Source organism: Temnothorax curvispinosus, unplaced genomic scaffold, assembly GCF_003070985.1.
Source record: "Temnothorax curvispinosus isolate PA1 unplaced genomic scaffold, ASM307098v1 QBEX01004989.1, whole genome shotgun sequence".
Taxonomy (NCBI): domain Eukaryota; kingdom Metazoa; phylum Arthropoda; class Insecta; order Hymenoptera; family Formicidae; genus Temnothorax; species Temnothorax curvispinosus.
Genome location: NW_020214769.1, coordinates 537 through 26,436, shown reverse-complemented (window position 1 = coordinate 26,436; position 25,900 = coordinate 537). Strand labels below are relative to the sequence as shown.

Here is a 25,900-nt window from a genome sequence, read left to right as displayed (position 1 = left end):
AGATATAAGTTTCTCAACCTGTATATATTATATGTATGTATATGTATAATAAACGCTACGGCTCTTTTATACAGATTTATATCCGAGTATACGGCTGGATTGATGAGAAAAATATTACCTCGCTATATTATTTCACAGACCAAAAATAATTCTCGTCTGGTCTGCTCGGTCTCTTTCGTAGGGCGTACAACTTAAATTAGAAGTAGTAGTAGTGGTAGTAGTAGTAGTAGTAGTAGTAGTAGTAGTAGTAGTAGGAGTAGGAGTAGTAGTAGTAGTAGTAATAATAGTAGTAGTTTATAGCGAAAATATGCCCTTATACACTCCTCCTCTGTCCCCTGAACGATTTAATCCTCCATGGACATTATTCAAAAGAAATGCTCGTAGAGAGTTTCCTTACATATAAATCACGATTGTGTGCCCGCCTGGAAATCGCATTGCGGCCCATGGAGAATTAACGACGGTCTTTCCTTTGTGCGCGCGTTTATCGAGAACGCTCGAACTCGTTTGCACGCGTCTGAATATCCTTCCGTCGAAAAATCCCTATTCATCTCTACATACAAGAAGAGGGATAAGCTCGCAGATAAACAGAAATTTTACGTGAGTGGAGCTTTTACAAAAGACTGAAGGACTCATTTTCGAACTAGAAGGATCAGAGTAGCGTCACACGCCTATTTCTTCGCGTTACATACACATGATTTACCGTTTTAATTTATGAAAATATCGAACAAACGCGCACGATTTGCGATCGTGGCACAAACGACTCGTTCTTCTAATTACGAAGAAGCTCGTACGAGTTCTCTACTTGTGAATTTTCCTATTATCCTTATCCTTTACATTAAATATATATATATATTTATATATTTATATATTTATAATATGTATATATGTATATATATATATAATTTACGGAATAGCGAAAGATGTCAAATCAGTTCGGAACTTGCGGCTACCGGTGGAAAAATAATACGCGGTATATCGATCACTTTTCTTTCCGCCGGCATCGTGCAAAGTTGAGATCATATAGCGTGCTTGTGTGTACGATTTAAAATGTACGAGAAATAAAACTGTTTACATCTTCCTGACGAAGGTGTTTTGTCATGGACCACAAGTCGTCTTTAATACGGCTCATGTATCTTATTTTCCTTTTCTACATTTCGACCCGAAGCGTCGCGCATGGTCGTCGTTGCTGTACGCTAATTATGCCACAAATGCCTTAACATTCGCTCGAATATATTGTAAATTTTATTGAAGACTCCCGGGCGTTTATAAGCTGTGTGCAAATTGACACACTTTGCGACTAAACCAATCGACGTTTTTTTTCCATTCTCTCGGGCGCATTTACAATGTCATCTGCATATATCATTTCACTATAAAAAAAAGAGTATATTCCGATATCCAGACATCGATAGGATTTTTGCTTTATAGTAACTTCTTGATGTAAATCTGAGTGAATGGGAATAGGAGCTTAGATGAAAATGCAAATTAATTTTTTAAGAGCCTTCAGAAATAAAATCAAAACTCGTAATTAGTCTCTTAGGAATTTTGTTAGAATCCTTCGAGAATCTTCTAAGAATCTTCTTCTATGTCGGACTTTGTCATCAAGATCAAGGAATCGATCACGCGATGGGGAATCTAGAGTTGGGCATCTTATCATGTGGCGCGACACGTTACCTATCTCATATATTTTTCTTTTATATTTTATATCAATATATCCTGAGATTACCTTAAATCGATAGCAGACGTTAAATGATCGCCTTGAAAATTCACACCCCAATGACATTATCTAGATTCAGGGCAAAGCGAGGTATTCATGTGTCTTTCCTCGTCGCACAGTCTTTAAAAGTACTCGCGGATCTGCGATTTTGAACAACCTGACAAAATTTTTCCTGAACAGATGTATGTTAATTGCTTTAAATAAAAAAAGAGTGGTTGAAGGTAGCAGACGACATTGATACATTGATTTAGCGAAAGTTAGGGGCATTTATGACTTGTCTAGAGTACAATTGTGTAGAAAATAAGAGGAGAACGCGGCGGTCCTCCTTTTTCTCTTGTTTAATTCCTCGAAACTACTAACTCGGTGGTGAACTAGCGCTTCTAGATATTTAAAAATACATCGCTTCTTTTGTGGATGATCCTTTTTCGTGGCGCGAAAAGCTAACTACTTTGTTTTCTTCTTCTTCCTTCTACCCCCCTCTCGCGCGCAGTTTGTTCGAATCGGGGGTCGAGGAGTTGAAAATTAAAAGTAAATCCGTTTTTATTAAAGAACACTTGCAGGTAATCGCAGGTGACGCGATTTCCTTTGCCTTTCAGCCCAGTGTAGCTGTAGTGACAGTACCTCAATTATTCCGTTTCCGCTAATTTTGTCTTGTATAATATTAGTTTAACAATGGAAAAGATATTACTCTTAATCCTCAAGTTCCTCGGATCGGGCTAATATACAGGGTGGTGGTACGGTAAGCGCTCTGGCACGTTACGTCGGCTGTGAACGCCGTGATCAATTGACGAGACTGTGAGTGAAGGTACATTTGTCTTAAAGTACGATTAACCTGATGAACAAGAAGCTCTCCTTCTCTTCTACGGTTGGTCTCTATTCTCTCCCCTTTCCGAAAATCATATCTTGCCTTCTCATTTCATCACCGCGTATCATCGCCCTGCGAGCGGCGCACAACTCTCGCGTATATCTGTTTCCTCTACATTTTTTCCTCGCTAAAGCTCGAGAATTTTGCTAACAAAAATCACAGTGCGCACACACACATTGACCTCTTATCGCAGAAATATGATTTAAATGATAAACAAAAATATTGTATATTTCATGAAAAGTAGTGGACGTCGCACGCGAAAAAACCACAATTAAATAAAATTCGAAGATTTCACTTTTAAACCCGAGACATAGATCATAGGTCACCGTCATATTTCTATTCCAGTTCATTTTGCAGACCCTTTACTTTTAAATTCTACATTTGTAAATTTGGACAAATGATAATCGTCCTAGATATTAAACTTCCATGATCGAGGCTTTAATTTTATGTAACACCTAAATTTTAATAATTGATCATTTCATTTAACATGCATGGTTGGCAGTAGAGATCATGCTACACTCTAGAAATATTCTTACTAATTTCTCCTTTTTCTTTTATGTCCTGATCTCATAGATTCGCATACAAAAATGTACAAATGATTTGAGCAGTACCACGCATAGCAGTAATGTACCTTTATACGTATTTTCCTAACAATGATTAATCAACGATAGGTAACCTCTCATTCTTATACGATCCTTAATACATACGATAAAGAGCGAATCTCTCACTTTATCTCAGCGGTTTCGTAAGTGGCAGTGAAAACATATTACGCATAGTCTTACACTCCGAACTAATCGCGAAGAGGACGAAGAACGAAAAACAAAAATTCAAACATTAGATTTCAAGTCCACGATGAAAAGAAAAACGCTGTTCGCGACACGATGTCTAATATTTAGAGATTTCCAATCTCAATCACAAATCACAATAAAATCGTTATAATTACAATAATAAATAAAACAATGATAAGAAAAACCAAGTCGAATCCAGTAAAAGATGTCCAACGCGCTAAAACGAGAACGATCGCATGACGATGCCGCGGGCCGATTATTACGTCTTTTAATAATCAGAGACAGTCTTCTCTGGCCAATACCCGAGAGCTATATAGAAAGATAATCGTGTGGTCGCCGTTGCATATTTACAGGGAATAATCTGGCGACAGTGGTGATATTTTTTTTTTATAGATAAGCGAGTTAGAGATTTGTACAAACAGGGCTAACTAACGAGCGAGCGAGCCGCAAGCAGCGCGAATCAGTCTTCGCGTCTACCGAGGGCTGCCCCTCCCTTTTAGTCTCTCTTCTTTTCTTGGGATCGGCTCATGAGGCTCTGTCGTGATAATCATGTCCCTAACAGCGAATTCGAATGGTCAGATGTAGATTAGAGTGCATATTAAAAACGCTGCCGTGTACACAAATTAAAAATATACATAAGTGTGTATGTTTGTATGTGTGTGTATAATGTACGTATGCATGTATGCATACATATGTATACATATGTGTATATATTTATACATGTACAGGATGAGGTAAAGCATGACAAGCTAATGTCTCTGAAAACATTGCTATTAGAGGAAGAAAGAAATATTTAACGGAGCACATTCTTGGACTAAAGCAATTTTACAGTAAAAAATAATGCATCCTCCAGATCTAATCATTTTCACTCGAAATATTTTTCCCTAAAACTCGATATCTCGAGAGAAATTACTGTCAAGCTTTCACACCATCCAGTATATTTTCGGACGGTCGCCTACGAGGAGCTCTTAAAGAACCGGTCCCGCCTCTTTTCGCGTAGCTCTCAGGTACATGGATAATGCTTATCGTATGAAATGTCTTGTCTCGCATTAACACAAGGACTAACACTAGCAGTAGTGATCATCACCATCCGGAAAGAATTCGCATTTCCCGGATGGTAGTGATCACTACTGCTGCAGCGTGCTCAGGAAATCCAAATATATGTGTTGCATGTAACCTCAGGAGGTCTGGCCAGTCTGTGCCTGTAACATCGTCGGTACTATCGACGACGATGATGAGGTTGTAGTAGTCGTGTTGGTAGCGGTGGCCAGTGTACAAGGTGGCATGTGCAAAGTAAATCCATCGTAAACGTCCATCAAGTCGCGCATACGATACTCCTCCAGACAGACGAATCCTTCCAACGAAGGAGATTGTTTACGTGCACAATCCATGCAGTGCACTACATGACGTTTTTCCTGTTCACGGATAAACAGGATGTTGAACACTTCAATCTGCAAAAAAAAGTTGAACATTCTTTTTTAATATGATAAACTTATTAAAGCGTGCAAAGATAAAAAATATCATATAAATAAAAAAGTAATACATGGACATTTTATAAAAATATACACGTATGCTAACAAGAAATTATATATAACTGTATAGTGCTGATTGCACAAGATAACTTAAAAATTACCAAAGATAAATTTAAAAAAGGAAAAATTGAAATAAAATGTTGAGGCTATAAAATTTCATATATTAATTTACCGATTATTACGTAGTTATTGTACAGAGTTTCGAATTTAATTAAATTAAAATCCCGAAAAAAAGAAAATAAAAATCTAGACAGCACATTAGTTTTCAAGATCATTAGCATAAGAAAGCATACCTCGCACTGGCCGCAATAATGTGAGGCCTCGTTCTTGCCGCGGCCGTGGAATCGCACTTCTACGTCTTTGCTCTTCACGAATTCCAGTATTAAGCAACACTGTCTCATCGTTCGCAGAAGACAGTTCTTGATCAGCTCGAATAGTCGTGGATCCGACACCTTGATATTACGTGCTAAATTCCACGAAAGATGCACCATCGGCACAATCGACTTGAATGCCTGCAGCTTGTTCCATTCGTAACGCTCGATTGCGAGCTGATACTGTCTGGCAGTGAGCGGGCCGACGTTCCACGCAATATTGTTACACCAGCCAACCGCCTGCACCCAGTGTACACAACCCGCGTTCACCCACACGAGGTCGCCCGGTCGCTGATGGAACCTGTATACTGGGATATTCTCCTCGTACAAATCGTCTAAATTCGGCCACCAGCTACCGTGCAGATAACTGATGCCATTGCGCTCGCAGAGCGAGCATATCACACCCCAATACGCATCTGGTACTGCAAACCATTCGCAGTCGCCCGGTCCGATGTTAATGTTAATGGAACAAAAGTTATTGTTCTCTTGGTGTCCAGGCGTTCTGCTACCAGGTACCTGAAAACAATTACATAAATTAAATCACATTTAGAAACATTCAAAACGTTTTGTTTCATAATTTTATTTATTATTTTATTATATTAAATTTTTAATTATACCTTCATATACAACTGTACGGTGTTCATTCCTAAGATCACATGGCCTACATGGCTGAGCATATTACCGGCCGATACCACCCTGGCGAAGGCCGGTAACTTCATTAATTCATGTAATTGTGGCTTCCACTTTCTCTCATCTGACAGATCTACATTGGTACCAAAGCGCAGCATCTTGGTTCCCGGTCGGCCGGCTAGACCAAAAGTATTCTTTTTACGTCGGACCGTCTGACCGGTGCTGTCCTTCGAATCCGAATCTGACAGATTAGAAGCATGTACGCCGCCTTGTATCTTCTCTTCTCTCAGGCTTTCCTGAAAACTGGAGGCCTGATATTGCGCGTATTTGGCGATCGTCGTGTGGCTGCGGTGACTGATGCAGTTCCAGACTTTCTTATTGAGCGCCGGATCCCAGTTCTCCTCGCTGGTCTGCTGCATTTGTGTGCGTACCTCGATACCGTGATCTGGATTCGCCTCGACCAGAGTCTTAGTTGAGAAAAGGCCCAGATCGAGCTTGAGCGCTGCCGCGAGGCCACGTATCACAGCAATTGGGTGTTTCAAACAAAATTCCTGCAGATGCGGGCTAAAGGCATCCTTCTTGTTCTCCAAATAGACGCTCGGTGTAGGCGGCAACAGTTGTTCCTTCGTCAATCGTTGAGTGGGCGGATCCGGCGGCGCCGGCGGTGGCGAACGATCGCTCAGTATCGAGCAATTCGGCACTCCTTTTAGCCCCTGACCCTTGCATGACTCGATCACTGTCTTGGCATCCATTTCAATGTTTAGCTCATATTCCGGTTGCGATTCGCATAACGATTCGAGCTTCAAATTCATCATCGGTTCTGTCTTGGAAATATTGGTCGCCTCGCTCTTGTTTATCGTTGTCGCCGTCATCGTCGTGTTAGAGGATAACGATGACGTCGTCGTCTCGCACTTTACCGTCGTTGTCTCACATTTCACCGTATTCACGTTCGTCGTCGCGGTCGTCGTCATGGCCGTCGTCGTCACAGCATCTGCCGTCGATTTCGACTGCGTCGACTGGGAAGCCGCTTCTTCCGACTTTTCCAGTTTCACCTCTGTCGCGTTCTCGAGATTCGACGGCGAGAACGGACCGGAGCTCAACGTGCCATTGTCACTGATGACACCGCCGCTCGACGGTTCTTCCTTCACGACAGTTTCCAAATCGTCAGAACCGAAGTGTTTGAGAAGGTCTTCCGCCAGCGATGTGGCTATGTCCTTCTGTGACAGCAGCGCCTGCAACTCCTGATCCGTCACACCCAAATTGTCCTTATTCGCTGGAGCCGTGGAGCTCTCCGAATAACTGCTAGTCGCTGATGTGACCTGCGTGTAACCTTGAGCAGCATACTGATTCGGCTGCTGCTGATACTGGCCACCATACTGAGCACTGCCGGTGATCTGTTGTCTCTGCGACGGATAAGTTGGATCGGAGGCGGATTTGTAAGGCATTCCTGGTGTCTGCGTAGTGTTTCCGGTTGCCACCGTATTGTAGCCAACATTGGTGTCGGAGAAACCCGTCTGCAGCGCAACCGTACCTCCTTGCTGCAACTAAATGTTGATCAATTATATTTTGACAGACGCTTTAGAAACATTCATTACCACTTCTAAAATATTTCCCGCAGTTTCCTGGTTAAATAAACATTGTTTCCTTCTTATTTCAACCTCAAATAAGGTGGCAAAAAATGTTTTACAGGAATCCTTTTAGGCGAAAAATGACGACTTTTACACCCCCTCCTTTGTTTGCAAAAGTGAGAGACTGAATATATTTACCGGTTGTTGCGGTATGCCATAGTTTTTTACGACACCCGATGGTTGGCCGAGGTTCTGAGGATGGTTGTATCCCGTAGGATAACTGGATTGTCCCGCTCTCAGGCCTCGCTGTCCTACTTGTTGCTGTTGCCTGATCTGTTGCTGATATTGCTGCATCGCACGATATTGGTGCTGCAGCTGGACAAGCACAGTCTGCTGTTGCGGAGTCAGGCTATTGAGATTTTGTTGTAAGAAATGCAGCGTTTGTAGTTGGTGCGGCGATAAGGAGAACGGTGATGCCCGTTGCTGTGGTGCGGCCGATATCACTTCGTCGGTCTATCGAGCAAAATTGAATTTAATTAATTTGAAATGTTTAATTCAAGTTGCCTGTTCTCTAATTTGTTTTTACTTATAATAACTAACTTCTTTACAAATATTTTATCGGGACCTACTATATTTATAATGCTTTATCGGGACCTACTATATTTATAATGCTTTAGCATTTAGACTGCGCTAAATTATATAGAAAAGGCAAGAAAATATTTGACCAAAAATATTTAAAGACAAATATTTTTTCTAGAAAATATCTGTCTTCTATTTTAATGCATTCTGTACCTTAAATCGCTTAGCATTCTGTCCCTGGGCTTGAGGATAAGGTGGAGGCGGTCCAGTCGGTGCGGCACCATATTTGTACGAAGGCCCACCGGGTTGCTGCTGTTGCTGCTGCTGCCGGCTAGACATCTCTGCGCTGATCGGCAGATTCCAAGCTTCTTCGATTGACGGCAATTGCCGCCTCCTGGATAAAAGAATAAAAATTATATGAAAGCAGGAAACAAGCTTCATGACTACAAAATCAAAGAAAAGTACAGTAAAGGTCGACTAAAGTTCCTTATATTAACCTTTAGCTCACATAATTTTGTTTTTATATTTTATTTTATTATTCTCTCAGATGATATTTCTTTATTATACAAGGTGTTGAAAAAAGATGACACCAAAATTTAGGTTTGTAATACTCGTGAAAATAAACCGAAGTCTTAGTAAGCCTTACTCCAAAAAGCATTTATTTCTGAGTTATAAATCATTTTCTACTCCAGACAACATGCATGTTTAAAAAGACATCTTATTCAAGATGTCTTAAAGATATCTCACTCATAAAATCTTGAAAACTTATATGCAAATATCGCATCATCTAACCGATAGATTGCTTTTGATGGGATCCGTTTCTTGTACGTAAAATATGATGAATGTATAAAAACAATATATGTATAAATCACGATACGGCACAATTTGTATCAATTATATCGTGAAGTCCACTCTTATAATAAAGTAGCATGCTTTTTAATTAATACCCAGACAGCACAATGTCCCAAATCTGGACATAAGACATCTTTAAGACGTCATTAAGATGTCATATCACAAGACGTCTTTAAACTTTTGTCTCGATTTTGGACATTGTGCAGTCTGGATAGTATTTTAATTACTACAAGCAATACTAAGCTTTTCTTTCATATTTTTCTTCTTGTTAACGCATTACCGTATTACTAATTTTTATTTTACAATATGTCTAAAAGTCGTCAATAATAAAACTTTGTAAGACGCTTCAAAAACGTCATAAATCAGGATCTAAGACGTCATAACGACGTCTTTCTGATAGTTTTATGACGTCATAATGTTCTCTGGGACAGCAGATGTTCGATATGCCATCCATTCATTTCAACATACAATTCGGCACGCATTCTCATTGAAGATCGAACATGTTCAAAAATTCTAGATTTATTTCAGACTTGTTTACAAGAATTTTCAACTTTCTGTATCAGTTTATCCAATATGTCAATCGATGTGGCGTACACTATGCTCTTCAAGTGTCTCCATAAATAAGAGTCTAACGGATTTGAATCCGATGAGCGAGGTGGCCATGCAACTGGACCGCCACATCCTATCCACTTTTCTTGAAAACTATTGCTTAAATGTTGTCTAAAAACAATCATGAGGAAATGCGCAGGAGCACCATCGTGCGTAAACACCACATAAATTGACATAATGAGTGAACTGATACAGAAAATTGAGAACTCTTGTCAACAAGTACGAAATAAACCTAGAATTTTTGAACGTGCTAGATGTTCAATGAGAAAACGTGCTAAATTATGTGTTGAAATAAACGGAGGGTACATCAAATATCCGCTGTAGAAAATATTTTATAACTCTATAAAGAGATAAATGGTTTTTGGAGTAATGCTTACTGACTTTTCGATTTGTTTTTTCCCAAGTGCTCCTAAAATTGCTCCTAAAATTTGGTTACACCTTTTTTCAACACCTTGTATAAATCCAATCATTATTATTATATTACATTACTATTATCAAATATCTATTAGCGAATATAATAAACAATATAATAAACAATTTTTGTTATTTTAAAAATTTTACATTAACTTCAAACGTGTAACTCATATATATTCATCTATTTATCTCAATATTTAAAGAGCTACATGTTATAATGAAATTATAATGGGATTATAATGTGTAATTTGACTTTTCGACGACGACTCACTTGGTAGCGACGGAAGGCATTGGTGCTTGACTTAGGTTTCTCTGCAGAAAGTCGATGCGGTGATGGAGGGACGGGTTCATCGAATTGTTACCACCGGACTTAACGCCACCCAGACCCCCGAACGGACCCGTGCAATTCGCTATATTGCTGTTTCCCCTACGAGTAAAACAGAAAATCTTAACACGCTAACTTAATAACTCAATGTAATCATTTGAATTTTTGAGATTATCAAATGTAAACCCGACCTTCAACTTTTACGACACATGCCGATCATTCTTAGGTGAGATAAGTGATGAAGATCCGGTTGCTCCAAATTGTTGTTAAACTAACTAATAGTTAGATCATGTCTATCTTTGTCTAATTTAAAGGAAAAGACATATGATTTAACTATTAGTTACTTTATCAACAGATTGGAACCATCGTCCTCTGTTCGTGTTACCTGCCCTTTTTGCACTTAAAATCTTCGCTTTCTTTAGGCCTGTTCTTTTTAGCTAAACTTCTTGCACATTTTATCTTTTCTCTTTTTCTCTCCAATGTGAAAAGAAAAACAGGGAAGATGAACCGTGCAAAGAAGTTCAGCTAAAAAGCCCAGTGCATATTTATCTCGTTTTAAGTGCAGGAATTTTTGGGAATTTTAAGCAACACGAACAAATCTATTAATACAAAACATAAAAGTGCACATGCCGTGACATATACAAATGATAACATAAGAAAAGAAAATAACACATAGTATAATTTACAGAACCATAACGAGTGATTTAATATAATTGCACACTATTCATTTACTTAACTTTTATCTCTTAAGAAGTTACATACCTTTGACAGGTCTTAAAATTAGGTAAAAATTGAAATTATTTTCCAAAAATTTCAATAACAAATATTAAAAATTGAGGTCCTGGCAATTTTTCAACACTATTTTTCTTAAAACACTACTTTTGATATCAAGAATATTTCAGATCAGTGATTCAGAGACTAGTGAACCGATTTGTATGCCATTTTTTACAGCTACTTTCAAAACAATAATCTAGTCCTTCACGTAGAATTTTTCAATTTATGGTTTAGTTTTTATAAATAAAAGAATAACCGATTTTTAGGTAAAAAAATTGCATTTTTCACTACAAATCGCTGCTATTTTTCGAAAAATTAATATTTTCAAAATCGGCTATAAAAAAAAACTAGTTTTCTTCATCTAGTATCTAGTTTAATGGAAAATTTTTGTTTTTTGTTTTACATGCGAAGGGGCGGAGATATCTCTGGTACTGTGCAAACGCCATTTTTACAAACATTATTCGAGAAAATAGCTGCAAAAAATAGCTGCTTTAATATTTTTGATATTTTTTGCTTCCTCATAGAGGAAGCTTTGTTTTCGTGAAGTTTGTATATGAACCTTTGATTGTGTATAAAGTTGGATCTAATCAACCAAATTTAAATGATTTATATATGAAATAGGGGTAGAAGAAACCAACAAAGAGATTGGTTTTTGAGTTTTTGATGCCAATATGTTCAAAGTGTTCTAAAATGTCGAAATATTGCATTAAAATCGCATGTCCGTATGTATGTATGTATGTATGTATGTATGTGCAGATTTGATGTCCGTGATTGCTCTAACTTCTGTAAATATTGAGATATTGGGCTGTTTTTTTTTTTAATCGATAGCGTATCATTCAAGAAAGGTTGGTATTGAATTTGGCGATGATCGGTAAAGGGGTTCTTTTTAAAAAAAATTTTGTATTTTTTTAGAAATGTCCATGGTTGCTCTAACTTCCGCAAATTTGGAGATATTGATCTATTTCTAATTTTATTATATTTTTCAGTCTTTTCTACCCCTATTTCATATATAATTTTTTAAGATTTGGTTGATTCGACCCAGCTTTATACGCGATCAAAGGTCCTTAATTTTGATCGCATATAAAGCTAAGTCTAATCAACCGAATTTAAAAGAATTATATATGAAATAGGGGTAAAAAAGACCGAAGTAAAAATTGTTTTTTGAGTTTTCGATGCCATTGGTTGATTAGACCTAGCTTTATACGCGATCAAAGGTCCATAATTTTGATCGCATATAAAGTTAAGTCTAATCAACCTAATTTAAAAGAATTATATATGAAATAGGGGTAGAAAAAACCGAAGTAAAAATTGTATTTTGAGTTTTCGATGCCAATGTGTTGCTTATGTTCAAAAACGTCGAATTTAAATTTATTGAAGATCGGTTTTGAGGATCGGCTATCCATCAAATAACTTAGGGTAGATTCAACACCAAATTCAACACCAATCTATCTTCAATAATACTCTATCCATAAAAAAAAGTGTGCAAGTAGAAACTTGCACATTGCTTCCTCATGATTTTTAAGTGTGCAAGTAGAAACTTGCACGTTGCTTCCTCATAGTTTTTAAATGTGCAAGTAGAAACTTGTACATTGCTTCCTTATAGTTTTTAAGTGAGCAAGTAGAAACTTGCACATTGCTTCCTCATAGTTTTTAAGTGAGCAAGTAGAAACTTGCACATTGCTTTCTTATAGTTTTTAAGTGTGCAAGTAGAAACCTGCATTGCTTCCTCTATGAGGAAGCCAAATTAATAAATATCCACTAATAAATTATGCATACAAAAACAGGCTTCCTCATAGAGGAATCAATGTGCAGGTTTCTACTTGCACACTTAAAAACTATAAGGAAGCAATGTGCAAGTTTCTACTTGCTCACTTTTATTGAAATTTTCGAGAGATATTCTCAAAAGACTATTCTACAAGACTTGTATTTTCATTTTTTAATAAAACATAATTTTACCGGCAATAAAAATTCGTTAATTTCGACTTAGTTTTAGACCTGTCAAGGAAATGTAATCCCTTAACCCATTAAATCCTAGGAAACCCCTAAGTGTTTTTTTTTCTGTTATAAATCCTTGAAATTTTTGTTATAAATCATTCAAATAATAATTATATAGATTTATTCTACTCAAAAAGGTAGACGAAATAATTTATTACAGTTGAATATCTGTCAGTAAAAGGGGTCGTTTTTCTTATCTCCAGCTTTAACTTTATCTTTTCCTTCAGTTACCCCACCCCATCACCGACTAGATTTTCGAAAAGAGCAACTCTTTTTACCGCTAAATACCAATTGTGGTCTAAAAATTTTGATTAGGGCTCCGAGTTATAAGGACTTAAAACAGAAAAGCACGTAGGAGATTTAATAGGAAAATAATTTTATATAATATTTGTTTTAATTATTATTAATGTGATCAATCACAAGTAATCTAAACAGCAGATAAATATACTCGCCAAGGTTGAAGTAACGGGATTACAATTTTACATTTAATAATTGTAAAACGCTATAAAAATTACTCGCGCTGGAGTAATATACAATATACCTGGATGCGTTAACGTAACAGGCTAGAGCGTCTTTCGGTTGACTGACACTTTCGTACAATATCCCTAGATTAGTCCAAGCAGCTGAATGGGATTTGTCTAGTTGCACGGCGCATATGTAGGCTTGCAGTGCATCCATAGGCTGATTCTGCTGCTGATATAGTACCCCTATACTACACCACGTGTCCGCATTGCCTTCCGATTTTTCGACTGAATTTCTATCGAGCACATGAAGAACATTATTAGTTCCCAAGCAAAGAGGAGAAAATTATAAATAAATCTGTATAATATAAATATATAACGTGTATAATAAAAATGTGTAAAAATATATAATAGTATTAAATCTACAATACTTACCTTAATATTATATTCAATATCTTTGTATTACATTGGAAAATTTCTTCTAAAACTTGTAAAACGTCTGTTTTTTTGACTATACTCCTATACAAATATTACAATAAACAGATTATAATAAATAAATAAAAAATATAATAAATAAAAAAATATAATAAATAAAAAAGTATAATAAATAAAAAATATGAAAATAAATGTATTTTAGAGCATGCGTATATAAAAAGTTTTTTCTTTCAAATTTTGAAAAAAATCTAAAGCATTCAAAGAGGGTATCGAGAAAATTTTGTCTTAATAGAAAAAATGTTTAATTTTATTTTAAATAATAAAAATTGTTTTTAAACTGCGCGATGTCATTTTTAAGTTTACTTAACAGGAACTTTTCCATTTAATACAGTAAAAATTCACACACTGTTGTTTATTGAAATTGCAATGCCAGAAAGCCAACTTTAATCCTAAGTTCCTTTATTTGTTGTATAAAACGTCAAATTCGAAGTGTAATTGCAAAAAAGACACAATTATACATAAATCAAATAAAAAAATAACTCTTGTTAACTCTAGTTAAAATACGTTCCACAGTCTAAAACCTATTTCTTCGTGTTGCAATTTCAATTGACAGACTCGCATCGATATCATACCTAACTTTGGGGTGTCATTAAATAATGACCCATTACCTGTACGCGATAAACGCCTCATGCACTTTTCCGGAAGCGGCGAGACAACGTCCTAAAAGGTAAAGACTTTGTCCGCTTTTCGGCTCGGCATCGATGGACTGCTTCAGGCAATGGATAGCTATGTTTTGCTTCTGCGGCCTGCTGATGCCCAGCACCGTGCACTCAACCACATGGTACATCCATCCTGCACGAAAGAACAGATCCGAGTGATGCACGTGTCGCAATCTCGTCGTTATTTTCTTCTTTCCCCTGACATTGAAAACTGTCACGTCATTACCTCGACGCTACATGACGAGCTAGAGAGCTAGACTGAATAGACTCTCTCGCAGGTATGGCCCTATTGGCCTTAGGGTTGCCCCCGGCAGCAGTCGTTTTTACACGCTGGCTGCTGGCCCTTCTCTAGGGGGGCTGTCTCGAATTACCCCCCCTTCCCCTGCAAACATAGGCGCAGCAGCGCGAAAAACGACCCTCTCGACGAGACTAGAAAAATCCTAAGTGATTTTCGCGCAACGAGCACTTGTATTCGTCAGTTACCTTTGAATTGGCCGTCGAGTTCCAGAAAATGCTGATTAACGGTAAGATGTTTTATTAACTCTGTTCCCTTAGATCGATTAAAATCATTCAATTTTCATTAAACAAAGAACATAAAACACTGAATAATTATTTAAACCTCTCTCAGGACGCTTTTTTTCCTTTAGAATAGTATATTATAGTATTATGTAATATAATATTCCATAATATGTATCATAGTAAAAAAAAATAATATTAATCCTTTCGCGCGACCTCGATATAACTACGTTGATTTATGGCCGCTGCTTCTATTTCGCGCGATGCGTGTTTACCTGTTGATACCCACGGATTAATCGTCGTGGGAAAAGCGAGGCGTCGGCAAAAAGTTATTATTTGCAACAATAAATGCGCGACCGTAAATATATAGGTGAGCACGTGGCAGAACCGCACGTGGGAACTGGCCAAGTTAATAAATTCCTCCGATCGGTCAATTTCAACCTAATTACTCTTCCATCTATTCAAGCCTTAATAACTATTTTATTTTAATAACGAAAAAGAACATGAAATCCTCTTGATAATGATAAATTAGCAATAATTATTAGGCCTTCGCTTTCAATATTTGTCGTACATTTTTAGTTTATACTTTATTTCAATTCACGGGCGAGAACGTGTAAATTTCGAAATTCTCTCGGAAATATCGCCGACAGTTTGTTCACAAGATTAAAATAATCATCGACACGCACGACATGTATACCGTCGCTTCGCTTGCTCGTCTATACCTTTAATGTTATTTATTCACCTGGCGTATTTACCTGTCCTAAACGCCACATTCACATATGCGTATTGATTTGCAAATCTGCCTGCCTTTAAATTGGTCCACCTGGCCACGGTCGGATCCCAAAAGCTCGATTCGAGTTGAATCTGTCAGTCGGTTTAAAGCATTCAACCGATCTCTCGGAAAAACTTCTCTCAATAATCTCACGTTTAAAAAGATTAGTTTTCATTAAAAATAAAAACATAGTTTTCAAGATTGTATACATTCTTGTCTCTGATCTTCAGGAAAGGTTTCGTCGAAATTTTTGAAGGAAAGTAAAACGTGAAAATAAAACAATTTTTCGCGCATAAACACGTAAAAAAATTGTTGAACGCGTTCTTATATGAAATATTAACATCATTGTAATTTTTTTAAATTAAAGCGACCTTTTTACACAATTTAATTCTCTTGATTATTCCGCATAAAAGCATTAAAATAATCGTAAAAGAGAATTAGTTTACTTCTTTCTCTACTCTCTACTTATTGTTAGAGAAATTTACTTCATATTTTATTTTGATATATTTAGATATATAAAATATATATAGGATATATATGTGTATATATATATATATATATTCGTTTTCACTTTCAACTTTTACGCACAGAATAATAAAAAATGTTAGAAGTTAATTTTAAAAAGTGTGCAAGTTGAAACTTGCACATTGCTTCCTCATAGTTATTAAGTGTGCAAGTTGATGAAGCATTATTTTTTTCAATGTATAATTTTCAGTATTTATTTGTGTTGGCTTCCTCATAGAGGAAGCTTTGTGTGCGAAGGTTTCTACTTAAACACTTAAAAACTCTAATCAAGCAAGGTGCAAAATAATTCTCCGAAATTTCAAATGTGTGTAACACGAGATCTAATCAATCAAATTTTAATAAATTATATATGAAATAGGGGTAGAAAAAACTCAAAAATATAATAGAGTTAAAAATAGATCGCTATCTCAAATATTGAGAAAGATGCAGCGTAAAACACATTTTTCAAAAAAATGAAAATCTGCATAAAATCTATACCGTTTTATGGATTTTAATAAAATTTGAGGAGGACATACTTTCTATGATACTCTATTTGTGTGCCAAATTTCAACCCGGTATCTAAAAAATTGTAGAAGTAGATGCGTGTACAAAAAATCCGTACACACACACACACACACACACATACATACATACTTCCGGACATTTTTTACTAATACGATTTTTCGACATTTTAGAACATTCTAAACCTATTTCCATCAAAATCTCGAAAAAAAATTTTTTCACCATCACAAAGCTTCCTCTATGAGGAAGCAATGAATTAATCGATGTAAAAAAAAATGTATCTATAACTGGATTTAAAAATCGTGAATGCTATACATAAATGCTATATAAATATAATTGAAAAAAATTTTACTGTAATTAATGTGTGATGATAGGAGTTGAATTATTCCTTACAGCTATTCAACACACAGCTATTCCCGGCGAAACACATTGCAAGTCGAAAGAGAAAGAGAGAACGTTCCTCCTCGCGGAGGAAAAGAGAGCGGACGAAGGAGGACTACAAGACAGAATTCCAAAAAAAATGGAAGTAAAGCGGGACCGGTCGCTTCGCCGGGACGGTTCGCCGACACGCGAGGAGCCATAAACGAGCCGTAAAGTGGATGTCACGTTCGCAACGCTCGCAAACGTCCTCGAGAAAGCTCCGAAAGAAGAGAATAAGACGTGCGGACTTTCACTATGGAGCGATCCGTTCTGAAGGGTGAGAGAAAAACGCTCGACAGGCCTGAAAGCCCGAGACATACGTCACGTCGGTGTCGCTCGGAAAGTAATGTCACGGCGATTAACTTCTCGGAAAGCTCCAAGGACCTTTATTAAGATCTCTTTAGACGCACGCGGGAAAGGATCGAAAGAATGTTTTTATTTTAAAAGAAAGGAAAGTATGCGTCTCTAACTTGCTGACTTCCACGATCTGCCTACGTTTCCTAGTCAACAAGAGAAAAAAAAGAGATAAGGCCTCCGCGCGACTCGGCCTTAGTAAAGGTAGCGAAAGGGTGATTTTTCCTTTGGAACGTCGTGTCTTCAGCCTCACGGATTCGGCCGAAGGCTCTCAGCGGGCCGGCTGCACTCTGCCAAGTAGTCTGCAGACACGTGTATTGATTTATTCCGGGTTAGGGTGGACTGGGGATGAGACGGAGAGGCGCAACACGGGGAAGGAGAGAGTGAATGAACGAGGGACAAAGAGGGAAGGAGACGCAGCGTGAATGGGTCAGAGAGAGAGGGTGCAAGGCTCTAGTTGTGGGAAAACTATCCTTAGCTTCTGTTTCTCTCGCACCTGCCTTACATTTCTCTCCCTTCCTCCCGTTTCTATTCCAGACTGGCACATAGACTACCGAATCGCGACGGGATATGGCGAAGGACATTAAAGTGTCCCCCTAGATCTAGGATCGCGGAACCCCTCCGATATTTTCCAAAGTAACACGGAGTAAGAGTTGCAACGTCGACAACTATGATATTCTGTTTTCAATTATTTACGTTTTTACTTGATACTTTTTACGAAAACTATATTTTGAAATAACTATACATATCAATAAATAAATCAATTTAAAATATCAAAGTTATCAATTTTAGTAATCTTTGTTTTTATTTATTTTTTTATATAATGTCTTAGATAATAATAAGATAAACTAAACAGATTTCGACTAATTAAGTATAAATTTCAAACAAAGCAATAATTTTAACCCTCCGTAGTCACACCTATTTTTTCAAACAAGGAAGTCACTCTGGGTCATTTTGACCCGAGACGAACTTTGACCGTTCGCCATTTGACCATTTATCCACCGATCGTGTTGAAAAAATTCTCGAATGCACTTGCGATATTGCTAAATTGATTGCTATAAAAAAAGAAGGGCCTCAGGAATTTTTAACATATAAAAAAAAATCGCAAAAAATTTCTTTTAAAAAAATTTTTTTTTTAACTACAGCTAGAGGGCGTCATGCCCGCCAATTTTCAAGTTACGCGCAAGATATTTACAAGCAAAGTTGAGGCTCGGGTCAAATTGACCCGGTGTGACTACGGAGGGTTAAAAGAACTATTTATCTAATTATCATAAAATTATCGTAAAAATTTCTAACTTAATTTGGAAATTTAAAAATGCTTTTATTTATAATTAAAAGTTGCAAATAAATTTATTAACGAAACTTTTGTTCTTCTATTTCTTCTTACACCTCTATCGTAGCCTTCTCTGTATTAAATATTCACAGTCTACTCCTAGGGAATGTCTGAACTTTCAAGTAGAACTTTCCGAAAGTAATATTTTTGTTTCATATTCCTCTTTCCACAATACTTTAAATATTTATATATAAAATATTTACACACTCCCCCGAACTAAATAAAATGCGTCGGAACCTCTAAGTATTTCCGAACAACATCTTTCACCGTCCTTTTCCAGTAAGAGCTCCAATATTTACACAAATTTTCTTAAAAAGTCTAAATTTTTTTCCTCTAAAGCACAACAAATTAATTTATCTTTTTTCTAAGAAACAACTAGGAATCTTAATTAGCAATAGACTTACCTAGTTGACGGCAGATGTCGGCCTTCAAATGCAACGGCAGGACCTTCTCCTTCAGCAGAGCCTCGTAATGCTCCTTGGCCAGACGGTACTTGCCCTGAACCTCGTACAAGTGAGCAATGTGAAACTTGACTGCAACAAACACACGGAAGACGATTCCTCGGTGAACTTCTTGATAAAGTCATCAGTCGGTCTCTCTCCCGAGACTAATAGTCGCGAAAGAATTAAATTATGCCGATATGTACTCCGTCGAAGGCGAGCTTATCAGCCGGACTCGAAAGGAGAGCGGAGATCATCGATCAGGACTGATTCGAGGTTTGATTAATTTGCACTACGTCGATAAAGAGCAGCGAAGCGCGATAAGCACGTGCGCGAGACTGGCGCGCGAGCTAAGTTCAGCCGGCTATTTAAAAGCGCGACTTCCGGCGGGAAATTATACATTCCCGCGCGAAATTCTCAGTATCCGAGAGAGAAAGAGAGAGAGAGAGAGAGAGAGAGAATGATTCCCGCGCGAATCATCATGTGAAAAACGTGCAATTCGGAGTCATGATTCAGCCCAGTCATCGTCAACGTGACTCATCCGCGAGAAACTTCTGTACTCAGAAACTTGTTCTACATATATATAATCTGTACACGAGATGTAAAGAGAGGGAAATCCCCACGACGTCTGATTTGTGTGAACATTAATAACAAATTTCCCGATGAATTCGGAATCAGTTTTTTTCCCTCCGGGGAAAAAGGAGAGGAGAGGCTGCCGTTAATCGGGAGTTTCCCTTCTTCAAAATTAAAATTCCATTACAACAAAATTCGTGGAAATTAACGAAAAATGTAATCTGTCTCTGTAAAGGTTAGGCTTAAAATTTTTTGTTTCGATAATCAGCATCATTATCGCGTCACTTTACGAAAGATGTAAATCTCGTCAACTTCATTATTCGTAAGTTTATTATCGAGAAATATTCAGGTCAATTTTCCAGTTATTTTGATTAGATAAATGCATGTTATTGCCTAGTTGCTAATGGAACCGAAAGTTGGTCACGAGTTAGGGTCGTGCGCAAAAGATAGACAAGATTTAAAACCAGTAAAACTCGTATGACTGTTATAAATAACTTAAGTCAAATCACAAATCTCGTTACACTATCAAAAGAAATATTACCTACTTGTATTAGTACAAAAGCTACAATTCTCATAACAACAATATATCCACATATTTCTATAAGAGGATAAGATTGCCTCTTTATTGAAAAGGACATACTATTTCGCTCACATTCGCACAACATTCGCTATTATATTCGCACCATTAGAGATATGTTACTTATGTCAAAATAACAGGATAAAGCTGAAATTTACAGTGCACTTATATATCCTAAAAACCTGTGTTAAATTTGCGACCGATTGTCCGACCCGTTTCTGAGATATTTGCTTTAAAAGTTACAGAAATTGTATATATATATATATAGATATACTTCCCATGTAAATATCATAATATGTATCTCTGCTCACGTACGGTAAAAAATGAATAAAATTTTTATGGTATACTTCTATGACATCGAGAATTGCAATTACAGTTTTCTAAGATTTTCTGATTATATTTTATTTTTCAATTTTTTAATGATTTATTTAAACAATATCAAGTACAAAAATGGGGCAAAATTGCGATTTTTACGCTTTTTCTGTTCCAATATGATAACATGTTGTTTATGAATAATTTCTGAGATTAGCTCTACACTGTTTAATCAAGAAAACAAAATTATACTACATATAGCTATCTGACATACATCTTTAAGTTGGACCTCTTCATTTGTCATAGTCTACCTTCTTTAATTTCAGAAATAAAATATCATCTATTTAAGGAGGTTCTACAGATAATGGATGTATCTAAAAATTGGAAAAAACTTCATGGACGTATAAATTGAGATGCGAGAAAAGTGCTCGAAAAATTTTAGCATTGGTTATCGTGTAAAAATTTGCAAAAATGAATTTTGAAATCACAGTTTTTAACATGAGCTACATATGGCAGAGGGGCTCTTGGAGACAAGAAACGAGATATTAATTATATAAAGGCGACCTACCAGAGATTCAAAACACGGAGCTCTTATAGATCTTAATCTAAGCTTTTCAGAAATATCGAGAAAAACAAGGGTTATCGCGTAAAATTTTGTGATATTGGCTATTGAAACAGGCCATATCACAGTTCACGTAGCGTGCTTCGAATAACAAGGGAGATTTGGCAATGTCGCAGCGACTGCACCCGCGCGAAAAGTGTACAGCCAGTACAGCACCACAGTATAACAGCACCTCAAACTTAAGCACCTATAACGTTTACGAGCGCTTACGGAGAAGTACTCGCTCTAGAATTATGCGAAATTGTGAAATAACCACGGTCATATGAGCAAAACTGTCAAGTTCGCGACGTTACCACATTTTCTTCCATGTATAAGTCGCCAGAGTCAAAGGAGCACTTACACGATATTTTTAATTATTCCTTGCTTCGACTAATATGGGTATGATATAAGCTCTAACGTCATCAAAATTCACGAAAATATTTTATGAATACTTAGAATCGATGAATTTGAAGATTTTCTCTTCATCTCTCAACTGACTAGAGAGTACCTGTAGAACCTCCTTAAAATATTCTGTGTATACAGAACGTTAAAATGTTGATTAAAAAGTTTCTTGAAGAATTTCTTGTATTAAAAATCAGTCTTAACTTTTTTATTTGACAAATATTAGAGCTAAAGTGTCAAGCAGTTCTTTCTCACCACTGAATACACGATTACGCGAGAAGGAGTTATCTCGCTGACATGAGCATCAGGCAAAAAGCGGTCAAGTTCGGCGAAGGAAAGTGAGCGAGCGATTATAGAGTCGCGATGCGCGGGTTGTCGGCTGGAAATTTTCCGGCTAACGGCGCAGATAAAGGGACGAGCACTTACTCTCGAGCTTGGAGAAGGAGGCAGGTGTGGTGGCATCAATCAAAGCGAGGGTCAGGTGCTTCAAGGCGGCGTCGAACTCAGCGTGGACCTTCAGCATCAAGCCGAGCCGTAGGTGAACCTCGCAGGCCCGTGGAAATCCTGGTTCCACCCACAGCACCTGCTGGAACGCTTTCACGGCCCTGGAACGCAAGAACGGTGCAAGAACTGTTATTAATCAAGCAAACAATTAAATAAATTTTTGTTATATATAATAAATTGTTATATATAAATAATAAATTCTTGGATCATTGGAGTGAGTTTCTCTTTTCTTTTTACTTCTCGGTTCTTTTTGTTAATTAATATAGGTACCTCCACATTTATTATTTAACTTAATTTATCCTTTTACAGGCCAATCGCATTAGCCAACTTTTGTGCCACCATTCCCGTATGAAGCAACCTTTAAAACTAGGAATCCAAAGATGCTCATCCTTTCTGTCCAAGAACATGAGGTTTCTTATTTTATTTCTATTGTATCATTGGCTGCGTTCAGCAGAACGCAATAGTTTTTAACCGTTTTATGATTCTCTGCTGAATGATTCTAAGCGCACTCAAAGTCTCAATACGTTCACTCAGCGGTCGCCATGATTTTCAGCGAACTAAAAGTACGCTGTATCTCAAGCAAAAGTTATCACCAAAATAACTGCCTCCAGTGTATTAACATCGCTGAGAATAATAAATATAAATATAGGGGGAGTCCGGGAGACTTGACTATAGAGGAGAGTTGAACCACTTCAAATATCTCGTTCATATTTTGAACAAAGAGCTCAATCCGAGCACGTGACAACATGACGATTGGTGCGTTTCGACTGTGATTGAGACAAACGTGTTTTAACGTGCTTGGATTGAGCTCTTTGTTCAAAATTTGAACGAGATATTTGAAGTGGTTCAACTCTCCTTTATGGTCAAGTCTCCCGGACTCCCCCTACATATAAAAATATTATTTATAACGCAATAGATACAGTGGAAACACACAGAAAGTTACAAAATGGTATGTTTATATAAATATTAATATAAGAAAATAAAGAAATATATTATAATTATAATTTGGATATACTCGGGTTAGCACGCATATAACAGAATAATAGATTAAATCGTTAAATGTATACAAAATATGTAATACTTTGATGCATTATACTTATTAATTAAATGTAATATGTACTAACTCAAATTATAATATTACTATAATAAAATGTACATACCTTCTAATGATGTTTGTGATACATCTTATAATATATCATGCATTCCTACTATCTCTTGGTAATTTTCTTCAAAATAATTATTGAAAAAGTTTACATAAGTAGGGGAGACCGGGGCAAAGTCGGCCCTTTTTTTCGGTGCCAATTTTTAACAACAAAATAAATAATTTTAGTGAAATATAATATACCATTGTAAAGAGTGAACCCTTGGTTATAAATTTTATATAGGCATTTTTGGTCTACGTCGCTCTGTTCAACCGGTATAGAGTAAAAACGACAAAGGTGCCATGCAAAAATCGAAAAGTCAAAATTCCCGGGGCGGAGTCGTGTCTTCATTCTCGGACTGAATTTTAAATAAAGATACATAATTTTGATTATAAAAAATAATAGAATACACTTTATTCATTGTTTTTAGTAGAAAAATGGAAAACGGAAAATTTCAAGAAAATCAATTTTCTTTTTCGCTAACAATTAAAGCATGTAAAAACAGAGTCTGACGAGCGCACACACTCGTTGTGTGCCTTACGCCTGCACGAAATGCACTGTTTTTCATCGGCTCTGTTTTCTATTATCTCCGAGCATACGCAGCACATATTATTTAGCTTTCTTGACTCCGTTTTGGCTTGGAAACGACTTCGCCCCAAACACAAGTTTTAGGTTTGGTCGCTTATAAAATAATAGAAATCAATGAAAATAAAAAAACTGCACTGGATTCGTGTTCAACATGCATTACTCTTTAGAATCACTTACTTTGAGATTCAAAGAGACAATAATACTTAAGATATATTACAAACTTTCGACGTGGAAGAAATTTTACTTTCGACCTGCGAAAACACGTTTGCTTCGATAAGAATCACAACATGCACGTAACCTCACTAAACTCCATTGGTCCCGTGGGCACCATAAGCCGCGCTTACAGTATTAATGGCGAGTTCAGACAACATACAGATTTCGAGATAATTGCAAAAACGACATCGCGTAGTCCATACCACAGTCCATACTATATGTGGTTGACGTTTTGCTTGACAGCTTGACGTTTTACGTACTTTTAATTCTAAAAATTATGGCAACCGTTGAGTGAACGTGTTGAGACTTTAGGTGCGTTTAGAATCGTTCAGCAGAGAATCATAAAACAGTTGCAATACTGTTGTGTTCTGTTGAACGCAGCCGTATTATATCGCTGAAGATGGCTCGAAATAGAGCGAAAACGTTTATTTTTGGAATTCATGTGGAATATACATAATAAAAAATCAAAGAATATCTACAACTTCTACATCAACCGCTTTACTCTTATTGCCCCCCATTTAGTTCAAATTTTAAATAAATTGCGTTTTAAGACGCAATACAAGAGATAAAATAGTTGGAACAAGTTTTTCAAAGATGTAATTTGTGCATTTCTACAAAAATATTATTATAAATGTTTAATATACGTCAGAGTGTTTCCTAAGTAAGTACAAAAAATTCAAGGAATATTCCGTATATAGCTTATTTTAGGAAAAAAAGGTTCCATAAACATATGCCCTAAATATTGCTTCGTTTTCAAAATACCTACTGAGTATCAAAATTATTTTTAAAAAATGAAAATTTCGAAATCTGGAAAACGTTTAAAAATATTTTATTCAAACTTGATATGCGTACATGCGGTATTAAGAAGCATTTTCCAGTATCGCTGAAACATTTTTAGATCCACCAGAGGCGTGCGTCTTTGACACTCTGTATTTTGAAAACAAAGCAGTTTAGGACATATGTTTATAAAACCTTTTCTTCCTAAAATAAGCCACGAAATATTCCCCTCAATTTTTTGTACTTATTTAGGAAACACCCTATATTGCACTGTGTTTCGCACGCAAATTCAATGAGGAATTGCTCGACGATTTTTTAAATCAAGTTTCCCCTTTGCAACGTAAATGTCAGAAAGACTCAGAGTTATTTGTTTTACGGGAAACTTTTCGATCTAAAGGCTGATCTACAATGTGCTCTTTACTTTCTGTTTTTTGCTCTTAATCTCTTTGCGACTATCTCGTATTTCGCAATTCCGTCGTGTAATGTGATGTTTCTTGTCTCTTCTGAAATTCGTCAATTTTTATCTTGGGCGACAGAGAACAAAAAACATCGCGTTACGCGACGCAATTGCAAAATACGGGATAGTCGCAAACAGGTTAAGAGCAAAAAACAGGAAGCAAAGAGCACATTGTAGATCAGGCTTAAAAGTTTCCCGTAAAACAAATAATCAATAGAGAGAGAGAGAGAGAGAGAGAGAGAGAGAGAGAGAGAGAGAGAGA

General features: G+C 36.7%; 1 protein-coding gene across 2 annotated transcripts; it reads right to left on the bottom strand.

Annotated features, from left to right (window-relative positions):
- Positions 1–275: 275 nt before the first annotated feature.
- Positions 276–22,565, bottom strand: LOC112454311 (histone demethylase UTY). 2 transcript variants are annotated; one of them, XM_025015610.1, is made up of 10 exons: positions 22,384–22,565; positions 19,457–19,585; positions 14,581–14,764; positions 13,558–13,773; positions 10,194–10,349; positions 8,261–8,441; positions 7,667–7,981; positions 5,888–7,438; positions 5,193–5,786; positions 276–4,818 (listed from the first exon to the last, which is right to left on the bottom strand). In XM_025015610.1, the coding sequence occupies exons 1-10, from the start codon at positions 22,478–22,480 to the stop codon at positions 4,546–4,548; spliced, it is 3,696 nt and encodes a 1,231-aa protein (XP_024871378.1). In that variant the 5' UTR covers positions 22,481–22,565; the 3' UTR covers positions 276–4,545. The 2 variants fall into 2 exon arrangements, with proteins under 2 accessions (XP_024871378.1, XP_024871377.1); XM_025015609.1 differs by having other exon boundaries at positions 5,888–7,444; positions 22,384–22,480.
- Between the last annotated feature and the right edge of the window lie 3,335 nt (positions 22,566–25,900).

Coding starts and splice junctions, on each gene's coding strand:
- LOC112454311 (XM_025015609.1), bottom strand. CDS start 22,480: ATGCTGAAGGTCCACGCTGAGTTCGACGCCGCCTTGAAGCACCTGACC. Junction 8,442..10,193: donor ATGCCTTCCGTCGCTACCAA/GTGAGTCGTCGT, acceptor TCTTTTATCCAG/GAGGCGGCAATTGCCGTCAA. Junction 5,787..5,887: donor CCGTACAGTTGTATATGAAG/GTATAATTAAAA, acceptor AATTGTTTTCAG/GTACCTGGTAGCAGAACGCC.